The sequence below is a fragment of the Physeter macrocephalus genome, chromosome 11 (genome assembly GCF_002837175.3).
Source record: "Physeter macrocephalus isolate SW-GA chromosome 11, ASM283717v5, whole genome shotgun sequence".
NCBI classification, from domain to species: Eukaryota; Metazoa; Chordata; class Mammalia; order Artiodactyla; family Physeteridae; genus Physeter; species Physeter macrocephalus.
This window is the reverse complement of record NC_041224.1, coordinates 26,003,231-26,025,836: the sequence shown is the minus strand read 5'-3', so window position 1 is coordinate 26,025,836 and position 22,606 is coordinate 26,003,231. Positions and strand designations below refer to the sequence as shown.

Sequence of the window (22,606 nt, the reverse complement as noted above, 5' to 3'; positions counted from 1 at the left end):
AAAAAAGTGTAAAGGCAAGAACTGGAAACAGTATAGAGTTGGGAAGTGAAGATACAAAGTATCCCAAGAAAACATCATTGTGGAAAACTGTAAGATACAACGCTTTACACGGGTCATCTCCAGTCTAGAGATTTCCAGAAAGGAGACCTAGCCAAGTAATAGGGGTTGTACTGGAATTGGATGAAACTGTACCTAATTTTATGGGAATAAAATGATTAACATGATTAGAATAGTTGACTCCAAATCAAGTCCCTACTAATCTTTAAATTCCTTTAGAAAGTTCTTATCCTTGTATTTCCTGATGGGGAGAAATTTTTGTAATGTTAATGAATGTAAAAGAGAACAGAGTTAAAGTCAAACTAATTTTATAAAATATAGCCAAACCTGGGTTTCCCTGGAGGCGCAGTGGTTGAGAGCCCGCCTGCCGAGGCAGGGGACGCGGGTTCGTGCCCCGGTCCGGGAAGATCCCACGTGCCGCGGAGCGGCTGGGCCCGTGAGCCATGGCCGCTGAGCCTGCGCGTCCGGAGCCTGTGCTCCGCAACGGGAGAGGCCACAGCAGTGAGAGGCCCGCGTGGCGCCAAAAAAAAAAAAAAAAAGCCAAACCGGCTTCTGTCAAGAGACTAAATAGAAATGCCAATCTTTCCCAACACCAAGTTTAGAGACATCATTTAATAATCCTCATTGCGAAGCAAGCATCTTTCCAGTAAGAAGTAGTGTCCTTATGCAGAATTCACTATAGTTAAATTATATTTCATACTGTCTGATCTACAGTTGAAAAGTTTATTAAGAATTATAGTAGAATACTCCCTTTGATTTTGTTCTGATTGCTTATTTAGAAATTCCACTGCAGAACAAAGAGTTTGCCCTATAAACACTGACCACAGAAGGTATCGGCAGCTGTCTGTGTCTATGCAAGTGTGCACCGACTTCCAGGCACCTATTAAACGACGACGGCTGTGTTCCTGGGCACTTGTCATTATCCAACAAGAAACCTATCACAGTATCCAAGCCAAATTAAGTCAAATTATCTTAACTGACTTTACATCTAATGTAACAATGTTTCAAAGTATAAGAGGCACATTTTAAGCAGTAAGGATCGAAAGGCATATGGATTAAATACTCAAGTATACAGAAAACATCTCTGGGCACAAATGTAAGGAAGAAAATGACAACTAGAGCATTTTAAGAAGACCTCTAATTCCATTTACACATAAAAACTTTTAAGAATCAAGCATCCACCTGGATTGCAACTCAGTATCACTAAGTTAGTCCCAAATTGTAATGAACAATTCATTCAAAGTTACTAAATTTTAAATTCAATGAAACAAAATTGACAGACCATTTTTCCTAGTATACATTTTGACAGATGAATGTTAAATAAATATATATTTCAATTTAAAAAGTACTTTACCCTTTGTTAGATAACCAGTCTGGCTTTGGGAATTAACAACAGCTTCAGTCCTCATAGAGTAAACTTATCTCTTCCAAGATTCCATTACTGCTTTATAGTTTGCAAGCACACCAAGAGTGTTAGGTGGTCCCTCACACATTCTGCAACAAACTGAAACAGAAAAGCGGAAGGCAGCTCTACTTTAAACTATTTGTGAAACAGGCACAAGAAAGAAAAGGTCTGAGATATATTCTAAGGGGGAAAAAAGACCTTGCTGTGGTTACACGCACTACAGATATTCAAACAAAGATGATGTTTGTTGAGGGTAAAAACATGCCTTTCAGGCTAGATCCCAAGTATGAACCACACCAGCCTACACCCAGCATTCCATCTAGTAACAAACAGGGGCTTTGAATATGCCTTAATCTTGCACTTCAAAATTAGCCACATTCTTATTACTTTTAATAAAACTTGTCTTGGAGCAATAAAGAAAATTTTTATTTAAAACATTAAACTAAAGCTAAGTAGGAATACTCTTCTCGAGTACATTTTATAACTTAATTTTAATGATACTTTTTAATGTGAAAGCTTCAGCCCCTGTTTCAGACACTAAGCAAATGCATACTAAATTCTGGAGGGTTTTGGGAATATTTAACACACCACACATATACAAGTGAAATAAATGTTTCATGAAACAAAACGCACAGCTACTGCAGGGAGGCGCTGTGAAATGTCCTATTCTATTTATTCTTTCCTTCTTCCCTTCACTGTTTCCTTCTTCCTTTTTTTTTTTTTAAAGGGTTGGGACCTACAATATGGAAACTACTTTGCAAAAGTGACAGCCACCTTAGAGGCATGATTATGGACATTAATTACACTTAACTGGACACTAATGAATTACGTTTACACTCAGCTTAAGCCAGGTGTAACATTCAATACAGGTAAAAGATGTCAGAAGCTTAGAGAGAAGGAAAAAGTTCAAATCATAAACCAAGGGATGAGAATCAGACTGGCATCAAATTTCTTATCAACTAGAAGGTAATGAAGCACTTATTTTCAAAGTTCTGAGAAAAAAAAAATATCATGAGCTTGGAATTCTATACCAAGCTAAACAACTGATTCGGTATGAGGAAAAAGTAAAAATGTTTACAGATACTACAAGGTGGGGTGAGCTGAAGAATGACTCCCCAAAATATGTCCACATCCTAATCTCAAAAGGAATTTGCGGGTATAATTAGTAAGGACCTTGAGACGGGACGGTGCCCCTGGATTGTGAAGGTGAGCACAACGCAGTCTCAGGAACCCTGTGAAAGGCAGCCAAGGAGGTCAGAGGAGGAAGTAGATGCGAGGATGAAGGCAAGAGGCTGGAATCTTATGAAAGGCAGCCAAGGAGGTCAGCGGAGGAAGCAGATGCGAGGATGAAGGCAGGAGGCCGGAGTGATGTGAAGAAAGAAGGGGCCATGAGCCAAGGAAAGGAGGCGGCCTCCAGAAGCTCCGAAAGGCAAGGATCCCCATTCTCCCCTAGTGGCTCCAGAAGGAATCAGCCCTGCTGACTTCAGCCCAGTGGAACTGATTTCAGACTTCTGGCCTCCAGCACAGTAAGAGAATCAATTTTGTTGTTTTAAGCCACCAAGTTTGTCATAGTTTGTTAAAGCAGCAAGAGGAAACTAATACAATGATTCAGAGTTTACTGCCTAAACAATGTTTCTTTGACAAAGACTCTCTCCTTGTCCAAACTTTTAACCGTCTTCTTTACTAGGCCTTGAATCCTGTTTTAGCCTGCCTAGCCCAGCTGTAGCAAAAATCCTGCTAAGTCAGTTCAGTGAGAGTCCCCCCACCCTTGACATCTCTTTGCTCTTGATATCTGGTCAGATTCCTCACCCCCACCCTTGATATCTGGTAACACTGGCCTGCCTCTACCAAAAATCCTGTTAAGTTGGTTTAGCAAGAATCCCATGCTTGAAGTCTCCTCTTAGTAATTTTCTATCCACCAAGACCCTCACTCGACTGACTATAAATCTCTTTATTTATAGGGATTTCTTTATTGTTTTAATAAGTGTCAGAATAATTTTTTAACAGAATCAAGAAAAGGGGTAGACACAGGATCCATGTAATCTCAGGAAGCTAACTGTGTAGTTGCGTAGAGTGTGACTAGCCTCCATTAGAATAGGGAATACAAGGTGTCTTCAAGAAGAAAGTGGATTCTAGGCAACATGTAGATCACAGATATTATTAGCGATACAGTGAAAGCTTACATATGAAAGACACCAAAAAGAGGATAAGAAGACTTAGAAAATTCAGAACAAACAAAGCAGAGAGTGATAAAAGTCATGGTCAAATATGAAGCAATGTACAAAGGGGCATGGCCATGAATTTGATACACATGGGAGAAGTGAATTCATCTGACCTTGACACTTTCAACATTAGGATTATATTTCCTTCCTTCATACTTCATCATAATGTTTGAGATTGAAGTAAATTATATTGACTACTGACATTGTGATTATATAAGGATTTTACTGGCTTTTAATGTTCATAATCAACTATATACAAAGCGTCTGCACACTTCCACACACCCCACTCCAAACCTAAGTCCCCCTTTCTAGAAGCTGCCACCGTTATCTCCCAAAACTATTCTCCACACTATACAAGAATCTGCATGTATGTATGCACATACACATATATTTAAATGTCCCTTTTCTATTTAAAAACTAGAACCATTCTATAAATAATTCTAGATCTTACTCTTTTTTGCTTAACAGTACATCTTCGAGCTTATGCATATCAACACCAATAAAGGCTTAGCAACCAGTTCTTGCAGGGAAGAAATTTAGGCTGTGAGCCCTGGTTTGCGGCATCTGCCAATTTCTATGCTGCGAATATTCCCACTGTGGCAGCCAATTACCAAGGTACCAGTGTGATGTCACCAAACGCATAGTTCAGGCTGGGTCCAATAAATCAGTGGATCTACCTCAACCTTTTTCACAGCTGTAGTTTCCCAATGCACAGACATAATTTATTCAACTAGTCCTTTCTTAGGAATTCGAACTAGGATAAACTAGAGTCAATTTGTAATGAGAGTTAAAGATGAAACATTATGAGGTAAAGAGCTTAACAGGTTACTGAAATCAAAGGCAAGCTGAAAAAAAAGAGGAAGCAGAAACTACCAGTAAGCTGAGAAAAAGAATGCTTCAGAGAGGAAAACGGTACCCAATACGCAGAGCAAAGCAGAGTCACCATCAGAGAGACCTTTTAGCCTAAAAAAAAAAAAGAGAGACTAGCCCACCCCTGAGCTGCTGCTGCAGTTGCTGGCTTTCCTTTCCGGCTCAATGCATGCATACAAAGCAAATGCTTTTTCCTGAAATTATCTGAGTAAATTACCCATGTCTATAATTTGAGTTCTTTAATTCCATCTTATCTTTCAACCAAAAGAGGCCCTAAGTATCAACGGTGCCTAAACAATGTTTCAGTTATTTGTGATCGCTTTCTTAGAATACCATGGACTAAGATACACCAATTATAAAGATTCTTCTAATGATAAAATCTTAAAAGGCACCATTGCTAAAAACGTCAGCATTTATTTTGCCATGCTCTAGATCCAAGGCTGAAGGGAACGCTCAGAGGAGAAATAAGCAGAGTTAAACAGATCAACATCAAAACACAACTAAAAACAAAATAAAGGAAGGCACACCAGTCACAAGAGAACCTGAAATACCACTTATTTTAACTGGTTATTCTGTGAGAGATGAAATTCAATACGGACACTTAAAAGTGGCATATACCTACTCTCCCCGCAACAAAGTTTATACTGGAGTAGCATCCCGGGAGAGCTTCACATCCTGAGCCAAAAGCTCCACCTGGTGGTCCTGTGAGCACTGATCCCAAATCTCCTGTCCCTTTTACCCTAATCCATGCTCCTGCGCCCTCCAGCACAGTCCCACCTCCACCTCTCACAGCTCGGTTAACTCCACCTTAAACAAGTGTCTTATCAAAAATGTACAACCTCAAAAACGCATTTCTCTCCTTCTTCCTTCCCCCACTAGAGTAATAATCTCAGAAAAATCATTTGGCTTCCTTCCCTTTTTCCATGTTAACTTGGAAACAACACAACAACAAGATTCTGATCACAGCTGCAATTATAAAAACAGAGTAACTAATCATGATCAAGGAAGGGAGAGCCAAAGGCTGAAAGTTAAATACAGGAAAGAACCAATGCCATAAACCCAAAAGTCCTCAGAAATGCCCCACTTTCCACTTAAAAAGAGTCACACAAGCTTCCACATACATCTTCATACTCCTCTGGTAATATGCATTGTCTGATACAATAAAAGTGTTTCAAACAATAAGTCTAAGTGCTCTTCAATTTTAGCTTTTAATTGTCAGTGTAAATATGATTTATACCTTTCCATTCAAAATATTTCTATTATCTCACTAGAAGCATGATACCAGCATTTTCTATTATATCATGTTTTCATTTTTAAATTTTTCATTCAATGTGCAGAACACATTTCTTCAAACAAATTCTTATACAGAAGCCCAACTTTTAAGCAAGGAGAGTGATGGGGTTGAGGAGAGATGGAGCAAAGTCCTCCCTGTGTTAGCATGTGTGTCATCTACTGCTCAAATGAGTTCTCTTCCAATAGTTTCCCAACTGCCATCGCCACCTCCCTTTCATAGAGTCCTCTCAATTCTCCAGGCCCTTATTTTGCTTCTACAAATAAAAAGATTAACATTTTATAATTGGTAGGTTGTCTGTATGTTGTTTTGTTTGTAAGCATATATATTTTAAGACCTGTGAGAAGAGGACACATCACCAATACTTTAAACATGGAGCACCCAGCATCAGGTAGATATTTAATATTTCGATAACTAATAAAATATTTTAAATCACAATTTTAAGAACAATTCCAGGGAAGCCTTCTATTATTTGCTTCCTGATTTCTAGAAAGATGAGAAACAAAATAATTTTAAAGTCCTACAATTACTAACAAGGATTCATTATAACAGGATAATTTTTTTCCCTAAAATTTAACCATGACCACAGACCTACTAGAGGATCTACCTTACCAATGCCCATTGCCATAAAGGTAGAATTGGTCACTGGTAGAACTCGCCTTTAGATCTACTGTATTTACCATCTGTTACCCACAACAATTTACTGAATATACTTACTTCCATGTCACTTCTATTAAACTGTGATCTCCATGAACAAAAGACAGTTATGTCATTCATCTTGGTATCTCTTATATCCATCACAGTGCCCAGCACACAGTAGTTGCTCACTAAGTATTTCTTTTGAAAAATTACTCAAAATTAGTTACTAATGTGAATTATTCAACCAGGTAAACACAATATATCAACTTATTTTTAAAATTAGATTTATAAGCTATTTTCCAGATATAGCTTTACCGCAAAAAAAAAAAAAAAAAAGAAAAAAGAAAATATATGCTTTTGCTAAAGATTCTTACCTTTCTCATACATTTTATTCTGTTTTTTTTTAAGTCTATTTCAAGGTAGCATTTGAAATATTATTAGGACTCAGACATGAGAAGTCACAATCTATTTCTGATGAGCACTTCTGATTATTTACAAGACCTTCATATCCATTAAGGAATGAATGAATACATGCACGAACTATGTGTCTACTGGAAGATGAAAGAAACCAGAGACTTGTTTGTTATGTCTGTGTTCCAACCTCACACCTCCCCTTTTTCTAGCTCCCCAACCTACTCACAGACCATCACTGTCTCGCTTCCTTTACTGGAAGGTCCGGCTCACTCAGCTCCGTGCTCCCCCATCATGCTTCAAGCCCACGTGGAGGGCCTTCAGCTAGAGAAACACCCCCACTCCCTCCCACTCTTCCCTCACTCCTCTCTCAGGAGCAGAGGGAGTTGGGGATGGGCTTGGCAGAGCTCCTTGCCTTCTCACCCAGCCACCCTGTCCCTGGGCACGTCCCTTCTGATATCCTCTCTATGCAGGAAAGCACCTGCCCTGATGGGAGGCCTGGGGTTGCTTGGCTGTGCTAGTCACCCAGTGGGTAAATCTAAGTCAAGAGAGGTTAATAAGCCCTTTCCACTTCAGAGCTAATGTCGTGCCCTCCAATCAGCCAAAAGATTTTGCTCTCCATCTGTCAATCTCTCCTGTGTTACTTCTCAAAAAGAAAGAGCATTACTACTGGTTCCCTAGAACTCCCAAAATCAGACTAGTAACTCCAACGTTTATGTGTAAGATGATTCACAGAGAAAAAGGATATGAAGTGATGTAACAATGTTTAAATACCATTGCTACTAATGAGAAACATAATTATTACTTGTTGAATGTGAGTTTAATTTCCACATTTGGCAGCAGGGTTGAATGACAAAATTGCCAACAACAGATACCTAGAACCAAGACAAGCATATGAGTCATTTTACTCACTTCAACCCGCCTACAATTGCTGGCAAACTCAAGACTACACCTTAGCAGTTTTTCCAGCAGCATGAGGGCATGACTGCAGTAACAGATGACACAAGACTGGTGTGTAACAACTCCTTGCTTGTGGATATTTTATAACCTGCTTAGTGCAGGTTTAATATGTACCAGACATTTACTACACATTTACTATGCATAAATTCACATAATCCTCACAGCAACCTACTCTGTTAGTTTTATGACCCTCCCTAGTTTACACACCGGGAGCGTGATGTTCAAAGAGCGTGATGTTCGAAGAGGTGAAGTGATTCAGGTCCTACAGGAAGTAAGTGGCAGAGCAGAGTCCGGCTGTCTGACTTCAAAGCCCTGTTTCTAACTGCCACACTATTTGTTAAAGTATAAGTGAGTGATCCTTTTCTATTTCTTCTCACCTCTGCTAGTCCTTACATTTCTTTTCTTAGAAACAAATCTATTTGTGATTCCTATGAATTTTAACAGTTGTGTTTTCTGGGTTCCAGTAGCCTTCCAATCTTATCACACTAAATTGTCAATTATTTGTGCAAAATGGAGACCAATGATGTTGTGTAGAATCCAAGAACCATTTATATAAAATATTCTTTGTGATCATAACCTCCCCTCTATTACATTTTAAGTGGTATATCAATACTTTAGGATAGTAACAGGAAATGATCAAGAAACAGGCAAAAAAAATTGACAGGATAATCACCAAATGGATACTGAAGTTAACTTTACTAAAATACTTTATGCTTTTAGTAGATACTAAATCAAATGTCTTCATGATTAATTTCTATGATTACAGAAAGAATTCTGTTGAATCCACTTCATTTCCTTAACTTTCACAACTCTTTCAGCTCATTCGGAATTGTAAGCATGTACAGTTTTATTAATTACAAAAAAACTTTGTGTTGAATTCAGCCCAATGGGTATTAATAACAAATGATGCAATTACAGCAAATTCTTGTAGACCAGATATAAGACAAAGAGAATTCACAGACTGCTCACCCTAATAGCAAATAACTAATTCCACAGATAGTTTGGCAAGCCTTATTTTCAACCCAAAGGTAACTTTTCTACTCTTTAAATAAAAAATGCAAATATGCAAAAACCAAGTTGTGCCCAAAATGACACATGAAAAGAAGAACTAAATATTACCTAGAACAACTGAGTAGCAAACAGGAAGAACTGCATTAATACATAAACAAAAGTATGAGCTATGCAAGTATTTGGTCCCCAAATGGCCCTTGTTCAAATTGGAACATAAGGCCATCAAAAGCCAGCAATGTGGGATACAATAAATGTTAAGTGCTCATATCACACTGAAGCTGTCATTTATTCAATCATTAAAAAAGAGAGACAGGGCTTCCCTGGTGGCGCAGTGGTTAAGAATCCACCTGCCAACGCAGGGGACATGCGTTCGAGCCTTGATCCGGGAAGATCCCACATGCCTCGGAGCAACTAAGCCCCTGAGCCACAACTATTGAGCCTGCGCTCTAGAGTCCACAAGCCACAGCTACTGAAGCCCGCATGCCACAACTACTGAAGCCCGCATGCCTAGAGCCTGTGCTCCACAACAAGAGAAGCCACCGCAATGAGAAGCCCTCGCACTGCAACGAAGAGTAGCCCCCACTCACCGCAACCAGAGAGAGCCCGCGCACAGCAACGAAGACCCAACACAGCCAATGAATAAATAAATAAATAAATTTTTTTTTTTAAAAAAGACAGAGCTCTAAACTCTGACACAACACCACGTAACTCTCACAACATACAACACACCTCACCTAACAAATCCTAAGAACGTGATCTATACATATCTCGTGTATGTGTGCTTAATATGATATGTATTCTTTATATGGCTACTGTTACTGTGCTAACAACGTTTGTTAGGGTGACCTATACAGATAAGATTTATTTTATAAAACAAACATCAAAACTGCTACACATACAGGGTAGTCATTGATCAGGAGTCTAGATGCATTAAGCACCAACAAAGAGCCAGGCTCATAAGTAATAGCTAGCACTTATAATGCACAATCTAAAAGTCTTATGTATATTATTTCATTTAATGTCTTCACATCTGAACTACAAGGTAGATATCATTATCATTCATTCAAGAGACAAGAAAATTGTTAGGTTAATGAACTTGCAAGGATCACACAGCTTTGAAGTTGCAGAATTGGCATTCAGACCAAGACAAGAGGCTTCAGAGTGCTCCTAATCACTCCACATGGTCTTTGAATAAATAAAATAGCAAGCAAATGAACAAAGGTTTATCAAGAGGATCTGTCAACAGGTATCATCAAAGTAGCATTAAACAAGGGCAAGAGGCCAAGGAAATACCCTCCAGTCAATAGGAAGCCAGCGAGTTTCTGAAGAGAAAAGAGGCCAGAAAAGCTGTGGAGAAAATGAAGATCACTCAGGAAGGAAGAACAGTTTATCCTGCCTGTTAACAGTGCACGTTTGTTTGCTGAGCTTTTAATACCCATTAGGCACTGTGCTAGGTGTACAGAAAATCTCATTTAATATTCAAACAACCCTATTATCATTTACATTTTGCAGATGACAAAAATGAAATGTAGAGGTCACGCAACTTGTCCAAGGCTAAATTATCATCAGAGCTCAACTCAAACCCACATCTGAAAGGCTCCAAAGTCTGTGTCCACCTGCCCACTATGCTAGAGAGAGAGAGAGAGAGAGAGAGAATGTGTGTGTGTGTGTGTGTGTGTGTGTCTAAACTAATAAGGTCTACACTACCTAGAAACTGGTACACAGTCACCAGGAAGTGGGTTAGTTGACTCCAGTGTGCTCAAAACTACTGTTCTTGTGTTTCCACAGTGAATATCCTACTCCAATAAAAAGAAGTCTTCCTAGATCTGAAAATGATTACTTTCCAAAGTTACTTATTCCTGTACACTTTCAGATACCCAAGCTTCCAAAGTTTCACTCCACTGATTCCATAAAGCTGCCATAGAGTTTTAAGGATATAAAATGCATTTTCACAGTATCTGATTATTACAAACAAGGAAGCAAATTTTTCTAAAGTTTAAATTGAGGCGGCTAACTATTGTTTTCATATACAACTAGATACAATTATACAATTAAGCTGTTTTTTTTTTTAATTAATGCTTTACTAGTTACCAACTGCCAGACCCTGGGCAGGAAACAAGCAGGGGCTCCGCACCAATCGCATCTTACATGGTTTTTCATTCATACTGTCTATTCACTATAATCCAATCCTACACTTTTTTTCTTTTTTTACAAACCCTTTCAACCACGTCTTTATTTTTTTCTATACACAACACATAATGTTCTTCAGAGTAAAGATTCATTAGCTCTAAAGTATATCAAACTTTAAAAAATAATATTCCCAACACATCTCCTACTGGCAATTTGTAGTATATAAACATTGTACAAAGATTTCAGTATTTCCCTGACAAAGACACCTTAATAAAACAAAACATTGTTCACCAAAGCTAAAGGAATGGGCAGTGAATGTCTCACATCATTGTTTCAATGGTGGCACAGATGCTTCACAAAACATCCACTTACTAAAAGCATTCTATCAATCCAATCTGAATATCATCTTGGAACATAAATGTGCATAATTTAAAGAAAGATCAAACACCTTCACAAATTCTTAACTCTTGACTTATACAAATACCAAAATATAAGTAAAAGCATTTTCAAGCTGAGTTAGAGAAAAATCAGCACAGTAGTACACTAATATTACCCTATCTTCAATAAATAACCATGTAGGACCAAGAAACAAATCTTCTTCATTTTTGGCATTTTGTTGGTTACCAGCAGAGTAGGTAATAAAGTTTCCTTAGCTTTACCCTTGGACAAAATTTGAAAAATTGGGAAAGTAGGCATAGTTTATGTAGCCATGTGTTTATTCAGCAGCGTTGATGGAGGGCCAGCCAGGTGCCCAGGACCATGGCGCGGAACGTGCCTGTCGGGGAGCCTGGCAAGCAGCAGGGGACTCATGCCACATGGCGACAAAGGCTGCAGGAGAAGGACACGCCATGCGCTGTGAGAGCAAAACAGGGAGAGCAATCGAGGCTGGCTGAGTGAGTCGGGGAAGGCCTGAAATAGGAAGGGATCGTTCCTGTGACAGATCAGCTGTACTGAACAATGCAAAATATTTCCCTGGTCTTGAAACTCTGCCTACACTGTACACCTTGCCCTCGGTTCTTCTCCTTCCTCCCTTGCTATTTTTTCTCAATATTTTGTGTTAATTCCTTCCCTTCTGTCTACTCTTCGAAGATGAGGTTACCCAGGATTTGCTGTCTAGTATTTGCCCCAGCTCATCCTTGGTATTTGTCAGTATTTAACATTTCAGTTTCAATACTAGAGCAAGTTATCCTAAAGGCCACCGCGTATAACCACCAGCAGGTCCCTGAGGTGTGAGTGTGAACCAGCCCGTGTGTGAGAGAGCTGGTCACCTGCCGCAGAGGGAGCCCCACTGCCCGGCCGGCGCCTGTCCCTATGCACTGTCACCAACACACCAAATCAAATGGGGGGGGGGTGAAGAAAAACTGAGCAAAACAAAAAATTGAATGGCTTCAAAAAGAAAACAACCTGGCAATATTTTGGAAGTACTTCTGAATTGAGGGGCCTGCTACAGTAACACACCATGAGCCCCTCTACAGGTGACCCACAGAGGTCTTAAATGATGGATCTCACCAGAAGTGTGCCATGGAAGCCTACAGTTATCCCAATACCAAGCACCAAATCATCAATCATCAACAAACAAACAAACAAAAACACCAGAACAGAAAAAAAGACTGAAATGAAATGCACTAAAATGGTAACATTTTAACCTCTGAAAGGGAGAAATATGAATAATTTTATTTTCTTCCTTGCACTTTTGTATTTTTTGAATGATCAATAATAGGCATATGCTACTTTTATTATAAAATATGCTTTTATAAAAAATATAAAGATATAATATTGATGTTAGAAAAAAATTATTTTAATTTTCCAAATACATTTTAAGCTTTTTAATAAAAGAGTGTGCTGACTGGAAAACAGACTTGCTCCTCTGGTTTTTTGTTGTTTTTTTTTTCTGCCGTACGCGGGCCTCTCGCTGTTGTGGCCTCTCCCGTTGCAGAGCACAGGCTCCGGACGCACAGGCTCAGTGGCCATGGCTCACGGGCCCAGCTGCTCCGCGGCATGTGCGATCTTCCCGGACCGGGGCACGAACCTGTGTCCCCTGCATCGGCAGGCGGACTCTCAACCACTGCGCCACCAGGGAAGCCCGCTCCTCTGGTTTTTTTATGAGGTTTTAGATGAAAAGCTATGAAAACAATTTTTGAAGAAAGCCATCTACAGTCATCAAAATGACTCTGCTCTATCTCTATGGATACCTAAAAATTCCATTTGAAATATCTAATCATCAATCATGTAAGTGAATGAAGGTCAGATTAAGAATATAAATACCAGCGTTCCCTTGGAAAAATGAGGTGGATTAAGTCTTCCAATATGTATTAATTCAAAAATTACTGAGCATAATTTATTGCCATTGCACTGTGAATACATATGGATAAAACATAATTCTTCAAAAAGATCACAGTTTTCAGGACTTCCCTGGTGGCGCAGTGATTAAGAATCCGCCTGCCAATGCAGGGGACACAGGTTCGAGCCCTGGTCCGGGAAGATCCCACATGCCGCGGAGCAACTAAGCCCGTGCGCCACAACTACTGAGCCTGCGTTCTAGAGCCCGCGAGCCACAACTACTGAGCCCATGTGCCACAACTACTGAAGTCCGTGCACCTAGAGCCCGTGTTCTGCAACAAAAGAAGCCACCGCAATGAGAAGCCCGCGCACCACAAAAAAGAGCAGCCCCCGCTCACCGCAACTAGACAAAGCCCATGCGGAGCAACGAAGACCCAACGCAGCCATAAATAAATAAATAAATAAATTTATTTTTTAAAATCACAGTTTTCTGAGTCAGAAAAATAATCAGGGCTCCCCTGGTGGCGCAGTGGTTGGGAATCCGCCTGCTGATGCAGGGAACACGGGTTCGTGCTCCGGTCCGGGAAGATCCCACATGCCGCGGAGCGGCTGGGCCCGTGAGCCATGGCCGCTGAGCCTGCGCGTCCGGAGCCTGTGCTCCGCAACAGCGGCTGGGCCCGTGAGCCATGGCTGCTGAGCCTGCGCGTCCGGAGCCTGGGCCCCGCAACGGGGGAGGCCACAACAGTGAGAGGCCCGGGTACCGCAAAAAAAAAAAAAAAAAAAAAAAAAAAAAAACAACAGTGTGATAAATGCCCCTCAATAGATATCTTTTTTAAATGCTACAGAGAAGCCAATAGGAAAAAAGCAAAGTCAGAAAAAGACTTTACCTACAAGGCAAGATCTGACCTAGGTCTTAAAAGAATGGTGGAAACACCATTTGGACAAGTGGAGAAAGCCGTGACATTCTAATAAAAAGCTGGAGTCCATGGTGACAGTACAGCTATTTCAATAGCACCTATGGCAACAGTCATGTTGGGCAGGAAAGACAGGTCTTTAAACTTTTATCATTTTTCCTTCCCCTTCTCTTTTCATAATATCCCACCCATCCACTGGAACAGAAGGTAATCTCTTGGTGCAAAAGTTAAGTATACACAGGAAAATAAGCAAAGGAAAAGATTTGGGGATTAAAAATTAGTTTGAGGCCATAAATAAAATGAAATAAACTTACCAACAACTCATCTTTTGATACATTAACATATCATTATTACCGAGGTATTCATTCATTACTACCTGGGTCATTCAGAATTGAATGACTAAGAGAATGGTAATTGTAAGTCTTTTATTAATGATGTAAATTCTGCTCAAAACACAAATTTTAAAAACAAGTCTAATCACATCCAAATATATTTTCCTTTAATATTATGAAGTGCCTATATAATGTATTCATTAATTTCCTAATAATGAATATAACATATTTGAGAAAAATAGCAGTAGTAGCATATAGATTTCCAAAAGAAACTTGCACCATTACGTTCAAGATTTAAAGACAAAAACAAAACAATAGTCTTAAATGCAAGTGACTGATGAGAGAAAAGGGGAAAGGGCTGCCATTAGGCTCCAGGTAACACCTTGTCTGGAGATCCTGAAAATTCACATTTAAGGTTTCTTGACAGTAACCTATAAATCCCATTCCCACTCCAATGCCTCACCCTCAATTTACCTCAAAAACTTATACACAGGTTCAATCAGGTTCTAAATCATTTTTTTTTTACACAGCAGCCGAAGAATAAAACTCTTTTAAGAAGTCATTAAACGGGACAAAGCCTCTTCCAGAATACTGTACTTGATGAGTTATGCCAATTTCCACATACTTCAGGAGACTGACTATAAAAATACATTTTACATAAAAGACCTGCCATCCTTCTCATTGTGGAAAGTATTTCTTAGAAAGCACTATTACCTACTCATTGAGTAAACTATCTGAAATTACAGAATGCATTTAGAACAGTAAGCCAAATTCCTCTTTTATGAGTAAATAAGCATGACCAACTTCACAATGCAGCAAAAAAGATTGGCAACAACATAAATGTCCATCAATTCAGCTGTTAAAAATCATGAAGCAATATTCTGTACTGATTTGATTTGGATTCAGTAGTGTGTATAACACACTACTGGGGTCAGGGATGTACATAAATACACAAAGTTAACGGAGGTTGTCCTGGGGGAGATGAGTGGAAAGGACACTTATCTCTCGCTGGATAACCTTCAGTACACCTTGAACTGTTTACCATGTACATGTGCCACCTTATCAAAACATAACACATAAAAGTTTTAACAACTGTAAAGATAATAGGAGAAAAATCCTTCCTCAGGAAAAGGTTGAAGATTTACTAGTGCTCCAACATAGCTGCTTCTGCACAGGCAGATGGTCCCTGATTTTAGTCTCCAGAGACCTCTCAAGTGCAAGGCCACCTCAGCTTTTCCTGATGGAATGGATTCACCTTCCAGTTGTCTTTACTGCTCGAAAGGAAGGAAAGGAAGAACAGAAATTCAAAGAGATAGAAACTATTGTCAAATGCAAAACTTTTTTCCTGTGACCAAACGAAAACCAATGAATACTTTCACCTCCAGCAGCCCATGCAGGCAGGGGGCCTGTGTCAGCACAGGAAGAGGAGATTAAGGGTCTATATTCTATTTTCTCGGTATATGACTAGAAAACTAGGCCCTCTACCACAATAATCTGTAAAAGGATCAGCGCTTTATTGTGAACTGCAAAAATTAAACAAAGGATAATACATTACATTTTATGCTATTTAGGGCTGGTTCAAATACTTTAAAAATAAGCACAAGCCAAATAACAAAACTGACAGGAGAATCTGCCTCAGCAACTCACACTATAACTTTCCTATCAGTTTACTTACCAGAGGGGATTTTTATTGCTGACAAATCTGGGTGGTTTTGTAATGGATGTCGTACACCAGGGGGTCCCCGACCGCCTGCGGCCAGTTAGGAAGCGGGCCGCACAGCAGGAGGTGAGCAGCGGCAAGCAAGGGAAGCATTACTGCCTGAACCATCCCCCCTCCCCGCCCCCGTCTGTGGAAAAATTCTCTTCCACAAAGCATTATAAACTTGCGTTTATAATGTTTTTGAAATGCCTTTAAAGCCCTTTAGAGGGTATTTTTTTTCATTTAAACTCTTATCTTCCTTATGACACTGCTCTTGCCAACTGCATTTCTGCCAACTGCAGTCCTTTTCAAGAACATAACTTTAATAAACTTGCTGACAAACAGATTACATTTGTAATCTGTTGTGAATGGCAATAGATCACTGTGAATGGCAAGTTACTTTAACTGACCATTTTTAATACAACCAATTTAATGGGTTCTTTGGTTTCCAATAAAGCCATCAATGCTTTGACAACTTCACAGACTCACTATGTGCAAAGCTCTTTGCAAGTACTGAGGAACACAGAATACTGAAACACAGTATCTGCCCTCAAGATGTTTACAACCCTGTAAATGAATAAAAGTACCCTTACCCTAAGAGATCTGTTCCCCAGCAAGGAAGCAAGGCAAAAGTAACAATCCTTCTTAAAGCACATCACACCCTCTACAGCGGACAACATCGTTACTACACAACTTAAACTGTTTCTCACTTGACCAGAAAACTACATAGCATTTAATGAACTAATTCTAAGAGGGGATTATCTAAAGATAGAACAGAGTTTTGATGAGATCATTCTTCTGTTTACTTCAATATTATAAATGAGAGCCGACGTGGATTTTTCTTCTAGGAGATGCCTTCAGTTTGACTTACGTTCCTCGAGAAATCTAAGCACATCTAGAGATCAGAAACTCAAACTGCTTGGCACTAGGAAAGCCAACAGAAACCAAAGTTAATTGCCTACTTCCCTTCAAACCCTATCAAGCACCATAAATCTTGTGGGAAATGTGGTTATCTTTATTTATAATCTGCTTTAGAAAAGGCCTTCCTACTGAATTATGTCTGGAATGTGTGTATATACGTAAACACTCACAAAAACTCTAGCTTTCCTAAAATCTACAGTCAATAATTTCACAAAAGTCTTAATAAATTAAAGTGAAATCAATATTGTTTCACAAATTAGTCCATATACCAGTAATTTTACTCCATTTTTTAAATCCAGTTCAACAGAATTCTTAATAACTGCTCTACCACTTATTATTGATGTAAACTTGGGCCACAACCTGTGTGAGCTTCAGTCTCCTTACCTGTACAAGAGATACACGGTGATAGGAACAAGCGCTTAGCTAACATTTACTAAACATCTACAATGTGTCAGGTACTGCTCTAAGCTGAGCATAATGCTCTAGGCATATATTCTCAAGCAATGATCATATGCAAACTCAAACAACCCTACAGTGTAGTCACTATCATTATCACCAAATTACAGATGAGGAAAACAAAGGCATTCAGAAATTTCCAAAGGTCTCACAGCCAAGTGCCAGAGCCCAGACTGTCGAGAATCCAGAAGCCATATTCTAAATTAAGATACAGCTGCCTAAAAATTGTAAAAATCTCCCGTCCGACCTGTAGAATTCTTGCAAACATCCCATTTAATCAGGCTCATAAAAGCATTGCAGAACTTTTAAGTGCCATATAAACATAAGACACTCATTATGAATAAAGTCTTTAAGACAAGATTGATAAAATTGATTGTGTAGGTACCTAAGTAAAAATCAAAAGTAAAAAGAAAAGTTAAAGGGATTAAAGGGAACCTCAAAGTGTAACCAGCTCAACCTCCCCCAAATGATGACCTTCCCTCTATAACATTCTTAATAAGTGATCACTAAATGCAGTGACCTTCAATGCTTCCAGAGATGAAATCTCACAAGCTCACAAGTCATCCCCTTCCATCTTAAAATGTTCTAATTATCATTAGAAATGTCTTCCTTTTAGTTCTAAACAAAATTGGGCTTTTGCACATGACAACCCATAAATACAAATCACTGACATATTCACACTGCACACATGACATTTTATTAAAGTCCCCTTTGAAATGTGACACCTAAATCCAACATGACAGCCCAGAAAAAGTCTGAGGTGAGGAGAACAACAGTTCTATTACCGCCCTTGATCTGCAACCAAACCAGGCTGGCAAGTCAACGCAACGCGCTCCAATTTAGCATATATGTAAACATCTCTCAACCTTCTCTTAGGAGCTGTCTCAATCGCAATGTAGAGGTTGACATTTAATCTTTTTTAGTCAAGCTTTTTCTCATTTTGGTCCACTATTCTAGCCTGTAAGATCTTTGTAAATCTCTATTTCATAATCTTACAAGCTCTGTCAACTCTGTACCCTCCTCCTTCCATCATAAATCCAATGATTATAACTGAATTTTTATTCTAGCCACCAAAAAGCTGTTGAATAAGCTAAGACTCTAGGACACACCGGCAAAGTGTGTGCCACTTTGATATAAATAAATTACTTTAAACATGATCCATCAATCTCTGATATAAATAAATTACTTCAAACATGATCCATCAATCAATTATAAAATCCTTACATGACCAATTACTTCTAGTCTAAGGTGGCATCATAGAAGATTTTATCACATACCTTTCTAACACCCAAATAAAACCTATCTCTAACATTTCCTTAGGTGGTCTATCCAGTGACAACAACAAAGAAGGAGGTTGCACTAGTTTATTCTTATTATACCCAGAAAAGCTCCTAAAGATCGCTTCCTTCTAAATGCATTCATAAGCCATTATTTAATAAAATCAAGCTAGAATTCTGATTCAAATTATCATGAAACTCAATCATTTCTAATTACCAGTCTCCCCTTGCTCCTCTGAGTCCATTCTTCAGGTACTTTCTCCATGTTTTATTACCCTTACAAGACTATTCACCATTACTACAAAACCGTCCAAGACTATATTACTCGACTTATCCTAAAGACCTGACTTAAAGGATGTTACCACCTTCTAACCTACATTGGGCTTCAACTACGTCTCATTTCTGTCCATTCCCTTATCTGTTTGAAGATAATTTTGCTTTGACAAAACAGAAAAGCAGTTGGATGCAGAAGAGTCTGGGACTCAGATGCTCGCTCTCTCTCTCACGTTTACACAACTTGACCTACCCTGAACAGCAGGTCTATCTGGTCATTAGTGACCTTCAGGTACCAAATTATGCTTCTTAAGATGTTTTTGACATGCTCCACACTATTCACAGATGTCAATTCATTTGCGCTTGATCCTTCCTGACACTGGTTTTGAAAGTACCTACTACTCTTTTCATTCATTATTGGTTACAAATCTTTTCTTCTACCTTTCATTCAAGCCCTTGAACTCAAAGAGCACCTTTAAGCAGCTACTTCATTTTGTGTAAATTCCTTTATCTTTTCTTTCTCATTAGAATCAGTAGCCACTATAGATTTTTCTTTTATTGATTCAGGTCTCCTTTTAGAGCCTGTGAATATAAGCAAGCCCCCCTTCACACTAATATTTTTCTAAATCACTTTCCTAAAGATAATCATATGTCATAACTGGTTACTGAACTTTCTTCCTTAGAACTTGACAGATTCTAAGAAGTTACCATCACTTCTACATTACCAACAAACACCCCCTCATTAGTTTGAATTAGCCCTGAAAAGCAGTTCCCTTCATTGTTCTTATAACATCCTAAAATATATACTTACCGGTAAGAATACAAGATGGATTTATTTATATTTGAATAAGCACTGTTGTCAAGCTTAAATTCTTGGTGAAAGAAGATGGTTACAAATGATAGCAAAGTCTCATAGTCTAAATGATTCAATGGGGAAAAGACAGTCTTGTCAATAAATGGTGCTGGAATAACTAGGTATCTATATGGGGAGAAATTAATAAACTTTGGCCCTTACCTCGAACAGTACACAAAAATTAACTTGAAATAAATCACAGATCTATATGTATGGCAAAAAACTATGGGATTTCTAGAAGAAAACACAGGAGCAAATCTTTGTGACACTGGGTTAGACAAAGATTTCTTTTAACTAAAATAAGCACAAACTATAAAAGAAATATTTATAAAATAGATCTCATTAAAATTAAAGTAGAGCATCAAAGCTAAAAACTCAACTTCAAGAAATATAGTTAAGAAAATGAAATGCAAGCCACAGATAGCGAAAATATTTGTAAAATATCTGCCAAAGAGCTTGTGCCCAGAATATAAAAAGAATTCTTACAACTAAATAAGAAGATAAACAGCACTTTTTTTAAATGGGCAAAAGATTTAACAGACACTTAAAATACCAAGCAGATAACAAAGAAGATATTCGAATGGCCAATAAGCATATAAAAAGATGCTCAACATCACTAGTTATCAGAGAAATGCAAATTAAAATCACACTGAGATCCACCACAGCTAAAGCTAAAAAGATGAACAATACCAAGTTCGCAGAGGGTGTGCAGCACCTAGAACTCTCACACAGGGCTAGTGAGAATACAGAACGGTACAGCCCCATTAGAAAAGAGTAGAAGTAGCTTCTAAAGTTAAACATGAACTTTACCATATGACCCAGTAATCCAATTCCTGGTTATTTACCCAAAACGAAAGCATACAGTCATAAAAACTTTTAAGTGACTGTTCATACAAGTGTTATCCATAATAGCCAATGATGAGAAACAACCCAAATGTCCATAAATTGGTGAATGGATAAACAAATTGTGGTTAATCTCTACTTTGGAATACTACTAAACTGTTGGCAAAGAACGTCCTGATTGGGCTTCCCTGGTGGCACAGTGGTTGAGAGTCCGCCTGCCGGTGCAGGGGACGCGGGTTCGTGCCCCGGTCTGGGATGGGGTTCGTGCCCCGATCCGGGAGGATCCCACATGCCGCGGAGCGGCTGGGCCTGTGAGCCATGGCCGCTGAGCCTGCGCGTCCGGAGCAAAAAAAAAAAAAAAAAAAGAATGTCCTGATTTATCAGTAAATGAAAGATGTTGCAGCCATCAAGCCATCGCCACTGCAGCAAGCCCCCAACTGTGCACCCTGAGGGAATTCAGGATGGAGAAAAACAGGACACTGGTCCTAGCTAGTTAAGGTGCATATCAAAGGAATGACTTCAATAAGCCCAGACTGGCTAAATTCATTAACTTGAGGTGCTTTTTTTTTTCTTTAATTAGCAGAAATCTTTTGATGTTCAACTACCTGGTTTGCTTCAAAACTCCTACATATCCTGGCTCCTCACTTACCTCTTCTTCAGAAGAGTCCCTCAGAGCTACCTGAGAGCCTGTCTTCCAGGCTGAGGTCCTCAGTATGTCCACTGAATAAAACACAGTTCTCCACTTTTAGGTTGTGCAATTTTTTTCAGTCGACAAAATGATACAAAGGAACACATTACTAATACATGCAATAACATGAACAAAAGGAAGTCAAACCAAAAGACTTCATAGTGTACAACTCCATTTACATGAAATTCTAGAAAACACAAAACTATAGTGACAGAAAGCAGATTGGTGGCTGCTTGAGGCTGGTGGCCAAGGCAGAGAAACACAAGAAAATAAGAATTTTTAGGATTCTTGATGGAACTTTTCTATATCAGGATATGGTTGGCTATGTGACTATATATAATTATGAAAATTCATCAAGCTATGCTGCAAATGGATTCATTACACTGTATGGAAACAATACCTCAATAAATCTGAAAAAAAGATTTCATCATCTCACATTTTTAACCATCACTAATCACTTTAAATTTTTTGTGTGTGTGTGTGGTATGCGGGCCTCCCTCTGCTGCGGCCTCTCCCGTTGCGGAGCACAGGCTCCGGACGCGCAGGCCCAGCGGCCACGGCTCACGGGCCCAGCCGCTCCGCGGCACGTGGGATCCTCCCAGACCGGGGCGCGAACCCGGTTCCCCTGCATCGGCAGGCGGACGCGCAACCACTGCGCCACCAGGGAAGCCCACTTTAAATTTTATTTTTATTACACTGTAACTTCTTTCTGTCTTTTGGAGAACCTCTAAATTCATGCCCCAATTTGTTACTTCTAGGCTGTTATAAAACTCAAGTAACTAAATTTATGTGAACAGTATGAAAAATAATCACCAACAAGCTCTGAGTGAGGGCCTGAGCCCTCTCTAAACAGCATACACGAGTTTAATGCACTGACTTCATGGCATCTACTAGGGAAGTTATTAGCTTCCTTCAAGGCTTTAACTGACAGCCCATAAAGTAACCTCTAAATAAAGTAAAGAATCATTATAATAAGAACAACGATAGCAGCTGACACTAATCATGCCCCCTGGGCCAGGCACCACACAGATCAGCCACAGCTATTTATCCCACTCTTCACCATTTGCAAACAAT

The 22,606-nt window shown here is 39.2% G+C and overlaps 1 protein-coding gene across 8 annotated transcripts in view; it reads right to left on the bottom strand.

The window, feature by feature from the left end:
- The window catches only part of USP6NL (USP6 N-terminal like), a 217,589-nt gene that overhangs the window by 90,522 nt on the left and 104,461 nt on the right, over nt 1–22,606 (bottom strand). For 6 of the 8 annotated variants that reach the window (XR_008618512.1, XR_008618511.1, XR_008618513.1 and 3 more), the window contains one exon: nt 1,412–1,561. The exons of the other annotated variants lie outside the window; for them this stretch is intronic. Coding sequence is in view for 3 of the 6 variants with exons in the window: in XM_055087833.1 (XP_054943808.1) it covers nt 1,412–1,466 (55 nt within the window). In the remaining 3 variants the exon portion in view is untranslated. The remainder of the gene's footprint in view (nt 1–1,411; nt 1,562–22,606) is intronic. 8 annotated transcript variants of the gene reach the window in all.